The following is a 16,747-nucleotide window of genomic DNA, read 5'->3' as shown; positions in this document are numbered from 1 at the left end:
TTGCTGAGTGAGTCTGACTCGTTGCGGAGGGTCTCTCACATTCTCTTTCCCCTTTGTCTTCTCCTGTCTCTTTCTTTCCTCCCCTGACTGCCCATAACCTACACTGAAAGCAAAAAGGAGTAGACAGATCACAGTCAGAGGTGCTAAATTCTTGTTCTTTTTGTTCTAACTCTCATTTCTAGGCAAGATGTATAAGGATGTGCTTTTGTGCTTTTCAGGTCATGGAAAACATAATCAGAAAGTGTTTGAAGATCACTGAGAGCCTGTCCTTGAAATCAATTGCATTTCCAGCAATAGGAACAGGAAATCTGGGATTTCCTAAAACCATATTTGCTGAATTAATCATTTCAGAAGTGTTCAAATTTAGTAGCGAGAATCAACTGCAAACTTTACAAGAGGTTCAGTTTCTGCTGCACCCGAGTGATTACGGAAATATTCAGGTATGGTCTCACTCATTTTGGATTATTTTGTCAACTGAGACCTAATGTTTTCAAGGGTCTTCTTGTCTAATAAGATGTTTCTTTCATGTATTTCCCATACAGGAAAGTAAAGTAGTAGTGTAGACTAACTGTAGCATGACAGATTTCAAGAAAACTTAGAGATATAGAAAAAATTAACTTTTTATTCAGGAAAGTTTCAAACATACTTGTATACAAAAGTAGACAAAATAGTATAATGAACTTCCTTATATCCCTCACTCCCCTTCAACAATTATCAACCTATGGCCAGTTGGTTTCATCTCTATCTCCATTTATTTCCTTTTCTCTCATTTCATTTTGAAGCAAATCCCAGACATATCATTTTATCCATAAATAATTAGGCATTTATTTTAAACAATAAGGATTCTTTTTTAAAAAGTAACATAACTACAATAGTATATCACACCTAAAAGAAATTGACAATAATTTATTTGATCAATTGTCGAGTCAATGTTGAAATTTCCAATTATCTCATAAATGTTTTATTGTGTTTTTACAGTTTTGTGTTTGAATCAGAATCCAAATAAGTCCTACATATTGCAATGGAGTTGACATATTCCTTAAGACTCTTTCAGTCGATCGGATTCCCTTCCATATAGCCATAGAAATTTTAATACCTATTATAAAAGCACAGCTGTGGCCCTATCAGTAGGAAAATGTCAGGATGGGATATAAGTGAAGGGTGTGGTTAGAGTGATTCAGTAAATCCCCATGTGAGTAGGAGAGTTGGGACCAGAAATACCAGAACCATCTTCAGTCAGAGTCCACTGGTTGGCTCACATTTACTGACCGTGAGCTATGGGCGAGCCACTGGACTCTGCATTATGGGAGAACAAAAGGCATTCAAGCCATCATCCCTGCCCTCCAAGTCTTCAGATGTACAGGAGATAACATAAAATGTTGAAAAGTTCCATGATATTGCAGAAATTTAACAAATGTTAAAGCCAGCAAACCAAGAAATGTCCATGGATCCTTGAACCATCTGAATTTTTAAGTAATACTTTATTTTTTAGACACTACCTGTAAGTTTTTGGAAGCAAGCAAATGTAACCTAAATTCTAGTCAGGTAGTCAAACCACCTGAGTAAAATGTGGTCCATTTACTTGACCTGTATAACTACAGTTACTTTTACTCAGTGAAAGCTTTTTTAATAACCTCTCTATGATTTGCATTATGCGAGGTGATATGGATCATGGAACAGGGTATGCAGCACAGACTTTTCCTTCTGTGAATCATAATTACTTTGGGAACTAAGATGTATACACACAATGTAAACTAAACTAGAGGCATGAAGTGCTGGGCATGTTTGAAAGAATGGCTGAGTGGATAGGTGCATGAGTTCTGTGACACAGACCTGAACCTTCAAATCTGTACATTCCCAGCCTTATTTTGTTTTCTCAAGACTCAGAATACTCTGCAAGTAAAAAGGATTAGTATATACAGACACCTTTAATGCCACTGGAAGTACTATCGATTTTCCATACATGGCTGTTATACTTTTTCTCTTAAGACTTTTAAAGACAGATAAACTTGGGTTATATTTTCACGAAAACCAACAAAATTTATTGAGATATTCATAAGTGGGGACTGTAACAGAAGTTGCTGAACTGCAGTCCATCATCTGATCATGGCCTGTAGATGTGCTTTATTTGGACTATTTTTAAAAAATTTGAATCAGTTGCTAACATTTAAAAATCAAAAATTTCACATAAACTCCAAATGTCCACTGTAACCTGAAAAGTCAAATGTTCTGGCACATTGGGCATGGATTCCTGCTTGGGACAGTGTGCTGCAGCTGAGTGGCAGGTGCACTTTAATTCTTGAGTCCATCTTTGCATATGAACCTTTCCTGCCTGGCCCCTGGAGGCCTGTGAGTCTGGAACCCTTGCTCTGTGGTCTCTCCTGGTCCCTCTTCCGTCATCGTGTCAGACTTTAGCCAAGATGTTACTTTTTTTTTCTTCCAACAAAATTGTCTGTTGCTTGTTTACAAGGAGCAAGAAAGTGATTTTGGAGTGTCACTACCAGGCAAAGAAATGAAATTCACAGGCTTATTAACACTAGAACATACACCAACCTCTTGCCCTGAAAATCACTACTCCCCTAGCCATTCCTGCCCTGGTACAAATAAGAAGTTAAAACTGAAGTGTTTGGGAAGTGATTGTCTTTCTTTTAACCTGTATTTTTTACAATTTGTAAGTTATATGCTTTTACTAATTATGAAGGTAATACATGTTCATTGTAAAAACCTTGAACAATATAAAATGCATAAATTCTTTGATTGTATTCCATTCTAGTCTTCTATTATGCATGTGTACTTTTAAAAATGGGATTATGTACTATGTGATTTAATGTCCTTTTTTTTCATTTAATAGTATAAAATGAACATTTCCCTATTCCATTATAATAGTCTTTGAAAGTATGGTTTTTGATGGCTGCTAAATATTCCAACACATGGATATACCAAAATTTATTTAACTGTTTTCCTTTTGGAATTTTTAACTGTTTCATTTTTATTCTATTATGAATAGCACTGTAATGAATATCCATGTATTTATATCTTTGTTCACATCTTTGATAATTTTTGTAGGATACATTTGTAGAAACAGAATTTATATGTATTGTTTTCATAACTTTAAAAATCTATAATTAAATTAAATAGTACTGTTTAAGAATTGTTCTCTCCTAAATATGCATGTATTCATGTGGGGTCAAAAGCCCTGATGAATCAAATTTATTCATTGACTGAGGAGTGTAATGGTCAATATGTGTTTGTATTTCCAGGCATTTTCAGATGAATTTGACAAAAGGGCTAATGGAAATCTTGTCAGTGACAAAATTGCCAAGGCTGAAGATACACAAGGTTCAGTAAGGCTTTTAAATTGAGAAATGATTTCTAGTTGCTAAGTAACTATTCAGTGACAGGTAAAAGATGGTAGTGATGATTTTGATGAAAATAATGAGTGATAAATAAGATACTAAATTATGTTTCATACAACTGAGCATGAAAGCCACTGGCCATGTCTATGAGATCTGGAGCAAAAGAGAAGGCAAGTTATACAGTTCGTACAATGGATTTTTAAGTAATTACAAGACTACTGTTTTCTAAGGATAAGATGACATGTGTTTTCCAAAGTAGACAAATTTAGAGAGACAATGCCAACCAAAAACTTCTATGTCAAATTTGCTGCTGCTATATTTGTTTATCTTGTTTGGGGTTCAGTGAAGCTTCTTGAATCTAAAATGTATGTCTTCCATCAAATCTGGGAATTTTTCAGTTATTATTTCTTCGAATATTTTTTTCTGCTGTGGTCTCTTTAATGTGAATACTAAGCCTTTCAACAGTGTCCTATAGGTCTGTTCTCCACCCTTCCGTCACCCTATCTTTTTTCTCTCTGTTCTTCAGATTGGATAATTTACGTTAATCTACCTTCAAGCACTGAGTCTTTTCTCTGTCTGCTGTACTATTGAGCCCATCCAGTGAATTTTTTATTTCAGATATTGCTTTTTTAAGTTCTAAAATGTCCATTTAGTTCTTTTTTTTTTAATTGTTTCTATTTTTCTGCAAGAGCTCATATTTTTCCATTCATCCCAAATCATATCCATTCATTCAAATGTGTTTACTTGACCTCATGGATCACAGTTGCAGTACATGCTTTAAAACTTTTGATAATCCCAGCATCTGGATCACTTTGGTATTGATGTCTGTTGATTGTCTTAATCTTTGAGAGGTGGTCACATTCTCAAGGTTCTTTATATGACAAGCAATTTTGGAATTTAGGCTGGACATTTTTTTTTTTTTTTTTTGGCAACTGGCCAGTACAGGGATCCAAACCCTTGACCTTGGTGTTACCAACAGCACACTCTAACCAAATGAGCTAACTGGTCAGTCCAAGGCTGGCCCTTTTTGTATTATGCTATGAGACTTAGGTTCTGTTAAAATCCTCTGGAGGATGGTGATTGTTTTGTTTGTTTGTTTAGCAGGCAGTCAGGTGGCTAAGTTCATTCTGCAAGTTCTGTCTCACCTTCTGTGCAGGCAGTGGTTCCAATGTCAGTGCAGTTCTCAAAACTTTTGCATGCTCTGGGTCTGCCCCACACATGTGCAGTTCTGGGGTGAGCCTGGGACTTATTCCAGTTCATACACAGAAATAGGGGATCCTTTTCTCCAGCTCTCACCTTTCCAGGATTCCCCTCCCTTTCTCTGGCTTGCAAGAGCCCATTTTCTACATCCTGTAGCCAGAAAGACAGGGTTTTTTCAGAGTTTAAGCTACCAGTCATGTTGCCTCACAATTCTGCATCACCAGGGTTGCCCTTGAGCAAAGTGGAAAGAGAAAAGAAGTAAGAAAAAATAACAGGGATGTCCCATACACACACACATCTACTTTTCAGACCACAGGGGCCCTTTTTCCTGATTCTTCTGGCCAGAAGTACAGAATGTCTCAGAGTTTTAGCTCCCCGTGGAGCCAAGGTAAAGTTCTGCACCTGGGGTCACCTCGGGCAAGGGCCTGAATGAAAAAAGAAAAACATACGGAAAAAAATGAGAATTTCCTTCCATATTCTTCAGCTTACAGGGACCCCTTTCCCCAGTCCTCTGTCCATAGAGATTTGTCGCCTGTGCTCATGGTTCAGTTCTGCAGTGAGGGCCACCCTGGGGTCAAAGCTGGAAGAGGAAAGAGGAAAAATTTTAAAACAAAATGGGAAACTCCCCCCTGTGCAGGTTGCTTTTCAAGTTTTGACTTACTTTTCAGAGTTCTCAGGTGGTGGTTTTTTCTATTTGTCCTGAGCTTTTAGTTGTAGTCAGTGGAAGAGATAGGCTTTAGTGTGTCAACTTCACCTTGGCCAGCACCAGAGTTCATGTCTGATATGTTATTATATTTTCTAATTCTTTTTAAGAAACAGACCATCACTGGGGCTCAGGATCAGGGCCAGGTTATAGGCCAGAGGTCTCAGAGAGTGAGAGGGAAGATGTAGGTAAGGGGTATGTGTGATGGCATGAGACCTAAGTCATTCTTGCTATTGCTGACTTGGTCATTGACTCCATGTTTTTCTTTTTAGGTTTTTATGGGACTCTTTCTAGCCCTGATTTAGGAGTGCATGAAATGAAGATTGGCCCTATCAGCTTCCAGGTGGCCTCTGGAGATATCACCAAAGAAGAGGCAGATGTGATCGTAAATTCAACATCAAATACATTTAATCTCAAAGCAGGTACTTGTACAATTTTGAAGAGTGGAATAATTAACACAGTAGATCCCATGAAGGAAGGTTTCTATAGCCAAATGGTTTTTATAACTTTGGCTTGTTAATATTAATCAATCATTATAAAATTATTTTGACAGGGTTTCTGATCATTAGTAAGTTATTTTATGAATTTTTCTTCTTTGTTATCAGCAATACCCAGATTATAGGATTCCTCTGATGGTGGGGAATGCGTTTAGATCATGAGGCAGTCCTTCTGATCCAAATTTTGTTACTGATGTTTGTTACTGTCATGATTTTCTCATGTAGGGGTCTCCAAAGCAATTTTAGAATCTGCCGGACAAAATGTGGAAATGGAGTGTTCTAACCAAGGTAAGGCACGATGCTGTCGTTTGGTCCTAAACTGTAAGTGGAAAACTGAATGTGGGAGGCCGTGGAGAGGCTGAGGAAGGTCCTGGGACTGGGGAGACAACATGTTAGTCTTAAAATCATAAGTTTTACTGAAGAATTCCAATCATAGAGGATTAGAAGTGAAAAATAATCTCACAGTTACAAAGAGAAGTTAAGCCATAAAATTTCATCAAAGATAATACTTCTGGAGTTTCTAATTCACAAAATTCTTACTTGTTCATCAGACATTTTGCTTTCTAAACAAAGGTGGGTTCAACATCTAATTTTGCATCTTTTTGTCTGTGTTGCCCAGCTCAACAGGGCAAAAATGATTACATAATTACTACAGGTGGATTACTGAGGTGCAAGAATATCATTCATGTCGTGGGTGGAAATGATGTCAAGAAATCGGTTTCCTGTGTTTTGCAAGAGTGTGAAAAACGAGATTACTCTTCCATTTGCCTCCCAGCCATTGGGACAGGTTTGTGGCCTCTGAATGTCAAGGCTAAACCCCAGGGTGTCCACTGTCCCTTAGCTTTGGTACTGAGTGTTAATGTGGTCAGTGCTGAGTCTGAGTGAGAGCAGCAGTGGTTAATCCAGGTATGGACAGCCGCCCTGGGGAAAGGCTAAGCCTGTGGATGGTTTAAGTAAAAGAGGAAAAAATGAAGGATACTGAAGAGTTGGAATATTAAAGAGTCAGAAGGAAGGGAAGGGAGAGGAAGGGAGGGAACGGAAAGAAAGGCTGTCCCTCATTCTCTCGTATCCATTCCTTTCTCTTTTTCGCTTCCATACGTATCCTCCAGTATTTAGTCCTTAACTTCCCACATCGTGCATCAACTTCCACCTTGCCATAGCTGACTCCCAGAGGAGCATTTCCTGCCTTCAACTAAGCAGTCAGCTGTGTCAGTTGGCGTTAGGGCATCTCTATGTAGAAGCTTCTCTGTCACCAGAACTTAGAGGGTCTGAAATTCAACTCTCCACTTTCCTGTTTTCAACCTACTTGCCTCTTTTGAATTTCTTGTTTTCCTCAAGCTATATGATGATTGTGTGACTTTTCATATATAAGGATTGTGCTTTGGGTTTATCATTAGGTGATGCTTTTTCCTCAGGAATCAGAGTCACATGCACTGATTGGGAACTTCCGAGGTGGTCAGGGGAGGCGTGCACTCAGGCTGAAGTAGACTGGAGCTGGCTGGTCCCAGTGAGAGGACGCAGCATTGGACCTGTCATCCTGTGCTCAGGAGTCTACATCTGAATGTCATAGACTAGCATTCTAGGTTCTCCAAAAGTTTAGCCTCAATAAATTTAACTATTCTTGGGCCGGCCCAGTGGCGCACTCGGTAGAGTGTGGCGCTTGGGAGCGCGGCGGCGCTCACGCCGAGGGTTCGGATCCCATATAGAGACCGGTCCGCTCACTGGTTGAGCGCGGTGCGGGCGACACCGAGGGTTGCGATCCCGTTACCGGTCACAAAAAAAGACAAAAAGGAAAAAAAAAATTTAACTATTCTTGTCACTTTCTGGGCCTTCCTCTAATCCTCTAACCCATATCTTACTTTCTGTAATTCTCTACCATTCTTCATAATGTTCCTAGATGGAATTTTTGGTCTTCTTTGCTACTTTTATTTTTCTATAAGTATAATTTATTATCCTTTTATGTTTTCATTATTTTTATAGTATCATCCATACCTAGCAGATTGGCAAACATTTCTGTCTGTTGTCTATCTATCTTTCTATCTATCTAGTTATCTATCCTTTATGGTCTGATGACTCCCCAGTGTCTGTCTCCTGTCCACAAGGAGCACCTAGCCTAGTGTGAGAGACAGGTATGTAAACAGCATGAGATACAACGTGACCCATCATACAGTGAAGGGGTGCAGGTGGCAAAAGATGGGGAGGGAAGGGTCAAGAATAAACACAATTGGCCACTAGATCCTCCTGACTTTACTTCCTAAATATCTCCTCAGTCCCTACACCCTGCTCTTCCTTCTAGCCTCCTCTCTTTGTTCAGCTCTTGTCTTTTGCCTAAACTTTTGTTATAGCCTCCTAACTAGACCTGAGCTCCCCATTCCAGTGTTTCCTCACACCCCTCAAGATTTATCTTTCTCAAAAACAGGTCTATTCTCCTGTACATTCCAGTCTGAACATACCATGCCCCTGTTACACAGTTCTATTTAGCTTAGCCTTTCCCTGAATTTACCGTACTTCGTCTGTTGAACACCTATTCATCCTCACCTATCATATCCTCTGTGTCCTAGTAAGGGCCAGGCTGAATATATAGCCTGTGATGGCATGTAGTAGATGTTTATTGAGAGTGAATGAATGTATCTGAATGCTTCCATTTAAACTCTTCCAAATAGCAAAGGAAAACCACAGCTTTGCAGAGGAGAATTTCCCTTCTTCCATGATCATCTAATTTAAAAAACCCCTCATGGTTAATTTTATATGAGGTTTGTCTACATTCCCACAGTTGTCTGCATGCCAAGTCAGAGAGGTCTACTCTCATTTTCTGCAATAGTGGTGGGCACCATTAACAGAGATAATCCAAGTGGACTCTTAGGCTATCACACCAGCTTGGCCAGGGGACGTTTACATTGCCCACCATGTGACTTTGCCACCTGCCATTCATATGGGACCAGTTTCATGGCTAGAAAGAGATTTTTCATGATCTCATCTAGGCAGTGGCTTTCCTGGCTTGAGAAACAGGATATGGAGCATGCTGAAAACAGGAAGAGATCTTCTCAGAGTGGCTACCTCAAACCCTGCTGATCAGCTACGATCTCACTGAGTATGGGAGGGAAGACTTCGTGGAGGCTTATGAGTAACTTGTGTGCACAGAATTATAGATCGCAACAAGTATCTTATAGCTCCACATGTCTTAAAAAATTAGCTTAGTTTAAATCAGGCCCCCAAAGAGATCTAGGAGGATACATGCATAAAATCAAGTGATGACTAAGCCAAAAATATGTTTTTCTCTTTGAAGAGCATGTTGTTTCAACATACATTAGCATCTTATGCTTTTTATATATCTTTTAAGAACACTAGTAAGCCCAGGAGAAAAGTTACCTGTGCTCTGTAACAGGAAAAACACAATGAGCTGGAATCAGCTGAATAGAGCAGATATGAACATCAGACACCAAAATTTTGGTTTCTGGGTCCTTTGCTCATTGCTGGGCTGTTGGTGTCCTGATGTCCTAGAAGAAAATCTCCCCATTGCCTCCAGGACTTCAAACATGTTCGTTGATGCAGTGTTAGAAAAGTCCACAGTGATGAAAGAATTGGGGAGGGGGATTTACTCTGTGAGAATTGCGATCCTTATTCCTTAGCCTTTTCCAGGTGGGTCTTTTTTTTCCACCATTTTTATTATTTGCTGTTCCAGGAAGTGCCAAACAAGACCCAGATAAAGTTGCCAAAGCCATAATTGATGCCATTGAAGACTTTATCCAGAAAGGATCAGTCAAGTCTGTGAAAAAAGTTAAAGTTGTTATCTTTCTGCCTCAAGTACTGGATGTGTTTTATGCCAACATGAAAAAAAGAGAAGGGTCTCAGTCTTCTCCCCAACAGTCTGTGATATCTAAACTTGCATGTGAGTTGCTCATTTTTATGACATGAATTTTTCTAATATTCATGCCACATGAAAAATAGCTAATCTTCCTTTTCTTTTTAGCATTTTTGGGCTTTTCAAAACAATCCCCAAAAAAACAGAATCCTTTGGTTTTGGAAAAGAAAACAGAATCAGCAATTTTTCAGGTATGTGGTGAAGATATGAAAAATGTGGAAAGCAGCATCTCCTGGATACAGGAGCTGATTGAAAAGGAACAGTGTCCTTATACCTGTGAAGATGAGTGTATCAAAGACTTTGATGAAAAGGAATATAAGGAATTGAATGAGCTGCAGAAGAAGTTAAATATTATCATTTCCTTGGACCGTAAGAGACCTTCAATTCAGGTTTTGGGAATTACCAGAGATGTGTGGAAGGCTAGAAATGAAATTGAGAAAATGATCAAGAGAGTTAGATTGTCCAAAGAACAGGAATCCCGGGCAGACTGTATCAGTGAATTTATAGAATGGCAATATAGTGACAACAACACTTTTTGTTGTTTTGATAAAATAACCAATCTGCTATTGGAGGATGCAAGGAGAGGAAAAAAAGGGACAATTGATATCAAAATTAACAATCAGAAGTATACAGTGAACTTGGAAACAAACACTGCTACAGATGCAAATGGAAGAAATTTACATGTTCAGCGCCTCACAAAATCTGAAGGTGAGTTAAACTTTTATGCTTATCATCCATTATTTTTCACCTACTTTGAGCTTAACACTATTTTGTACATACATCAAAATTTCAAGTAGATAAGATTCAAATAATCCTGATGGAATAAACTAGAAAATTTGATGTCTGAACTTAAAGAGCTTTGCTTGTGGTCAGGAAAACACAGTGTGGACATATGCAACCGCCTGAGGGTGACCATCTTAATGGTAACAATAGCCAAACCTTGCATTGTTCCCATCTCTACGGTTCCCTGAGCTGGTTCTGCTGGGGAGGTAATGGCTGCTTTAGTTGGGGTGTCGGGGGGAGGTGGGTGGGAAGGGAACCATCGGCTTAAAAGAAAAGTGGCCCAAGGTTTTCTAGAACAAAAGGGCAAAGGGGAGGAAATGCAGAAGGCAGCATGGTCAGAGAGTAGGCCCCTCTGTGTCTGTGACTTACCACCCAGGAAGGATTGAGAGCCTGTGGGAATTTCTTCCATAGTCACCTCTACCCTGAGCGGAAGGTTCCTTGACACACATGTCAGGAAGTAGCCTTCAGATTCTCTGACTGGATCAGCTCCCCAAGAAGGGAATGCCTGTCTTGTGGAGACAGCCATTCCTGACTTCAAACCACGTAAGTCCCCCACTGAAAACTAGTAAATTAGCTTCCAGTGCACTCTATTCACCTTCTGTGAGATCAGTGTGAGTGAATTCCTCAGACTCTGAGCAACTGTGGGGAAATGACAAATCACATATAGTATTCTGCTTAGCAGAGTAGGAGGCAGACCTGCCACCATAACCTGTCACATAGCAAAACCCACCATCCACCTGCCTCTTAAGGATGCCGTGAAGAATAATGAAAAATTAGATGTGGAGTACCTTGAGGTGTTGATGGTGAGGAGTCCTGGTGAAAGTCTGTGCATAAACAAAACCGGAGCAACTACTTAAAATGTTGCAGGGACGTAATCTATTGTTAAATCATGGCAGATCGGGGACTGAACAGAAAATGCAGATGGGTTGTATACTGCTCCAACAGTTCTCAAATTCTAGCATGACCAGAACTTTAAGATGTAGACCCGCAGGCTCCACCCCTCAATAGGATCTATGGTTCAGTGGATCTTTGGCTTTTTTTCTTTTTAACAAGCATTCCCGATGGTTCTGATGTAGGTTGTCTGTGGTTCACACTGTGAAAAACATTCTCCTAGAAAGACAAGGAACTTCTTGAACACATAGATTTACAATTAGGAAATTATAAAACAAGAACACATATGACACTCAGTTTTTCAAAACCTACTGGGAATGTGTAAGGGGAGCCCTCAAATGTCTACTTTGCAGTTGAAATCCCTGCACACTGGAGTGACATGAAGCAGCAGAATTTCTGTATGGTTGAGCTGCCACCTAATAATCCAGAATTCAACACTGTTGCAAGCAAGTTTAATCAGACCTGCTCACACTTCAGAATAGAAAAGGTAAGCCTTCTGCTGAAATGGAGTTTCGTAATAGTGGGAATAGTGGTATCATGGTCCTATACAAATACATTTTCATTCACCTTCTATAACATTTTTTTATCTCGAATTATTAGAATTTTTATGGTAATTCGATTTTAGATTCTAGATTCTACTCATGTCACCATAATTACTGAGACATTAAGGTTCTTGTGTCAGTTATTACAGTATTAGATTGTAATATGATACTGAAGATACACCATGTTTACTTTGTGAAGCAAGCTAATAAAATTTCAAAGATATGGCTTCGAAGTTGGATTTGCTCACTAGCCAGCACTGCAGGGAGACACAGCGGTTCCTCAGATCGGGATGCTCTTCTGCCCCTATTCACAGGGCAGCAGTGTTTACTTCCCTGATAAATCCAACGGCCTTTTCCTTGTTCATAACAATTGCTTTGGCATCTTCCATTTTTCAACATTATTAAAATTGCTCTTTGAAATTATATTCTTCCATGACTTCTATGGCAATATTATTTTGATTCTTTTTTCTCTTTCTTTAACTAATTTTCCTTTCTTAATCACCGGTATCTGTTTCTCCTCCAACCCCCCAATTCTAGCTTTACCCATAGGACTTACACTTTGGTCTTCTGTCTCTGTACCTCACCGGGGAATGTTTTACCCTCTTGGCTTCAGCTATTATTTCAATATTGCTATCTCCCAAATCAGCATTACCAACCTGGATCTTTGACTCAAGTTCTAGAACATACTCTCAGTGGCCTAAAAAAATCTCCACTTGAATATCTAACTGCTAAATCCACTTCTCTAAAACCTCACTATTCATCTATAAGGGATTCTCTCTATCCCTCCTTCCCCGTTTCTGTCCTTGGTTCCACCACCTTTTGGGTAAAGCCAGAGATCTTTGAGCACCTTCCCTTCATCCATAATAACGAGTCCAGTAAGGCCTGAACATTTTCTCTCGGTCTTTCTCTGCACTGCCACCACTCTGTTTATTCATGTAGTTAAACAAATAATAATTCAAAAAAGATTTAAAATGTCCTACAAAGATTTTCTCACATACCATACCTTCAGATAAAATAAATGGATGAAGAAAGATGGATAAAGAGAAAAAGAGGGTAGGGAAAATAAGATATACAGAGTATGACTAGTTCACAAAAAATAAATAACATGCGATCCTTGTCAGTTACTAATTTGTCCCTCAGCTTCCTAGTAGACAAAGCAAAGAAGTAAACACCCAACTACAAGACTCAAAGTCTGTAAATTAAAAAGTAAGAATCATTTAATGAGGCGACTCAGCTCTTTACAGTGCTGAAACTGATTCCTGGGATATTTCTCCTGTGGATCAAGTTCTGGAGAACATCATCCTCACAATAAATTCAATATCAGATTTTATACCATTGTTGTTTTTTAAACATATCCCTTAATGTAAATCACTTAAACAAAACTGATGCCTCATTAAATGAAACAATTCTGTGAGGCACCAAGACAATGTAATTTTGTCTCTTTTTTATACCATTGTTGTTTTTTAAACATATCCCTTAATGTAAATCACTTAAACAATACTGATGCCTCATTAAATGAAACAATTCTGTGAGGCACCAAGACAATGTAATTTTGTCTCTTTGCAGCTCTTTGATGGTCTAGTTCTGAAAGAACAAATAAGTTTTATTCCAAATACCAATTACAGTCAACTGATAGTGGCTGACTTGCTCATTGTGATGAGCTGCCAAGTTCTGACTGGGCAGGAATGAAGTCCTGGTTGATCAGTAGTGTCTGCAGTGGGCCTTGTGGAGACTCTGGCCATGAAATTATTTCAACACGTTTTTACAGAGGAACCATTTTTCAAATAAAATCTTACATGAAATCCCTGCGTAGGTAGTACTTAAGGCTCTGTAGAGTTCCCCAGTAGTGTAAAAACATCAGTATGCAAAATGGGTGGTCTGTCATTTATAACTGGCATTTATAACAGTTTTCATGACTGTTAGGTTTAATGATTAAGATTTTTAACATCCATACATCTTCCACTTAGACTCAACATTTTTGCCACATTTTCTTTCTCACCCTCTCTCTGGTTTTGCTGAAGCATTTGAAAGTAAGCTGCAGACATCGTGACACTTACTCCTAAATATTTTGGAACATGTCTCCCAAAAATAAAAACTTTCTCCTAAATTACAATAGCATTATCCCATGTAAGAAAATTAACATTAGTTCTATAATATCCAACATAAATCCATATTCCCAATTGCTCAAAAAACTTTCTTATAACTCCGCCCCCCACATCTGAGTTCACACACTGTATCTGGTCATTACGTCTCCTTTGTCGCTTCTAATACAGAATAGTATTCCTGCATTAAAAAAATTCTTCTTTGTGACACTGAATTTTTTAAAAGCATTTAGCCAATTGTGTTGTAGAATATCCCACATTCTGGATCTATCATGCCTTGATTTGGGGGGAAGAATCCAAGCCAGCTTTCTTATAAATTCTAGATTTGTCTGATTCTTTAGTGTCATTTAATTTATTCCTCTGTCCTCTTTATTTTTGGTAAGTTTAGAGTTAGGTTGAAAGGCTTGAGTAAATTCATATAAATATTTTTTGCAAGAATACTTCATGGGTGATACACAAGGAGCTCCATATCGTAAGGTTGTCTCACTATTAATGATGCAGTTTGATCTCTAGTTAAGGTGGTGACCGCCCTACTTCTCCACTGGAATCAGTAGGTTATCTGTGGAATGCTGTTTTGTCACTGAGCATCCTGTTCTCCAACAGCCTTTTACCAATTGATTTTAACATCCATTGATGATCCTTGCCTGAATCCATTATTATTACACTAGAGGTTACAAAATGGTGATTTTCTAATTCTGTCATTCCTTCTATACTTATTACTGATATTTTTGTAAAGAATAAATATTCTTCCTTCCAGCTTTAAAAAAATTTTTGGTGTGTTGTACTTAATTGCAGTGATTATTCTTTTAGATGCACAAATTATCCTACATCTGACTGGTAGGAAGTTGGCTCCCGTGTCTTTTGATGATCCCAGTAGTCTTTGAGCATTTCTTTACTTTCAGACACAAGATCTCTCATGCTCACCCCGTGCTTTCCATGTCCCAGGCCTGGAATCAGACATTTCTCTAATAAACCCTGATTCCACTTAGTGGGGAATGGTAGTGAGAAACCAAGAGTTGTGTGCTGAGTGTGCTCATTGCTGCTGAGGTGTTGTTGCTTCCAGGCCCTTTCATGGCTAGAGCTAAGGAAATCATGAGCTCATATTCATGGTTTCAATTAAAATTTAATATTGTAGATTTTTTTCTTAATATATTTTTATATTTATGTCTCTTTTCCTGTACAATGGAAATTTTGGTTCCTGATAACAGTATATATTTACCTATTTGTTTTATCCTATAGCGTACATAAAATTGTTTCAATCTTAAGATACCAAAATTATTAGCAATATTAAAATAGCTATGCCAGCTTTCTGTTGGTTATTGTTAGCATGTTATATCTTTTTGCCATTCTTTTTCATCTAACCTTTTTGTAACTGAATATTTAAGATGTGTCTCCTGGTAGCAGCATATACTTGTTTTGTTGGTTATTGTTAGCATGTTATATCTTTTTGCCATTCTTTTTCGTCTAACCTTTTTGTAACTGAATATTTAAGATGTGTCTCCTGGTAGCAGCATATACTTGTTTTGTTTTTCTTCATCCAGTCTAACAGTCTTCCTCTTTTAATTAAAGTACTTAATCTGTTTACTGTATTTATTGAAGTATTTGTGTTTAAATATAACATATTAATCTTTGTTTTCTATTTATCACATCTATTCTTTGTTCTTTTTTCTTCCTTTCCTGCCTTCTTTTGGACTAGGTATTTCTATTCTTCCATTTTCACCCCCTATTAGATTGTTGGTCATGCATTTTGTTACAATTCTTTCATTGGTTACCCTAGATATTATGTGCATCCTTGACTTATTAAATACTAATGTGACACTAGCCACCTTTGCCTACCCCTCACTCCTCTCAGGACAGCCTTATGAAACTGCCACTACTTGGTGATTAGGGAGTTTAGAAGCTGACCTGCAATCTCACAGTTCCCACCACAGCCCTGGAGGCCACTGCCAAAGAGTATGGTCAAAGCACGGCCACTTTAGCCTACAGCCAGATCTCCTCCCAACAGGATTCATGCCCCTCTCTGCCAACTGGACCAGAGATTAATTTTCATTAATTAATTTCCTTCTTGCCTAGACACTCTAGTGCTTCTCTCACTGTTTAGGGTAGCTAGTATCCCAGAAGGACTGAGGCAGCGAGAGGCAAAGTGACAAAGCAAGGCAGACAGCAGCAGGAGCAGTTGTTAGCGTGTAGGGTAGAACACAGGAGTTGAGAGTCTGGTTCAGCAGAGTGCAAATAGCGAGTATGTAAGATCCTAAACATTCTTCGCTCAGGTGGTGCATAAAAGATGTTAAAAATTAAACCAACATTCTTCCCAATGCCTGTTTTTAGGAAACACTGGATCTAAAAATATTTCTGAATGAAGAAAACTGCCATGTGGCATTGAAGGTGCTGTTTAGTGTAATTTTTATTTATTTATTTATTTTTTATTATTATTATTTTTTTTGTCTTTTTTCCATGTCCGGCAATGGATCGCAACCCTCAGTGTTGCCCCCGTACAGTTGTTAGCGTGTAGGGTAGAACACAGGAGTTGAGAGTCTGGTTCAGCAGAGTGCAAATAGCGAGTATGTAAGATCCTAAACATTCTTCGCTCTCAGGTGGTGCATAAAAGATGTTAAAAATTAAACCAACATTCTTCCCAATGCCTGTTTTTAGGAAACACTGGATCTAAAAATATTTCTGAATGAAGAAAACTGCCATGTGGCATTGAAGGTGCTGTTTAGTGTAATTTTTATTTATTTATTTTTTATTTATTTATTTTTTTTTGTCTTTTTTCCATGTCCGGCAACGGATCGCAACCCTCAGTGTTGCCCC

The 16,747-nt window shown here is 38.5% G+C and overlaps 1 protein-coding gene across 1 annotated transcript in view; it reads left to right on the top strand.

Annotated features, from left to right (window-relative positions):
- PARP14 (poly (ADP-ribose) polymerase family, member 14) overlaps nt 1–16,747 on the top strand; it is a 44,017-nt gene that overhangs the window by 22,856 nt on the left and 4,414 nt on the right. Inside the window, exons 8-15 of the mRNA XM_008585156.1 lie at nt 219–440; nt 3,261–3,339; nt 5,532–5,681; nt 5,982–6,044; nt 6,376–6,543; nt 9,439–9,645; nt 9,727–10,326; nt 11,646–11,779. Coding sequence (XP_008583378.1) covers nt 219–440; nt 3,261–3,339; nt 5,532–5,681; nt 5,982–6,044; nt 6,376–6,543; nt 9,439–9,645; nt 9,727–10,326; nt 11,646–11,779 — 1,623 coding nt within the window. The remainder of the gene's footprint in view (nt 1–218; nt 441–3,260; nt 3,340–5,531; nt 5,682–5,981; nt 6,045–6,375; nt 6,544–9,438; nt 9,646–9,726; nt 10,327–11,645; nt 11,780–16,747) is intronic.

Source organism: Galeopterus variegatus, unplaced genomic scaffold (assembly GCF_000696425.1).
Source record: "Galeopterus variegatus unplaced genomic scaffold, G_variegatus-3.0.2 Scaffold3473, whole genome shotgun sequence".
Lineage (NCBI taxonomy): Eukaryota > Metazoa > Chordata > Mammalia > Dermoptera > Cynocephalidae > Galeopterus > Galeopterus variegatus.
The sequence above is the reverse complement of the archived record's forward strand: the minus strand, read 5'-3'. Positions and strand labels throughout refer to the sequence as shown.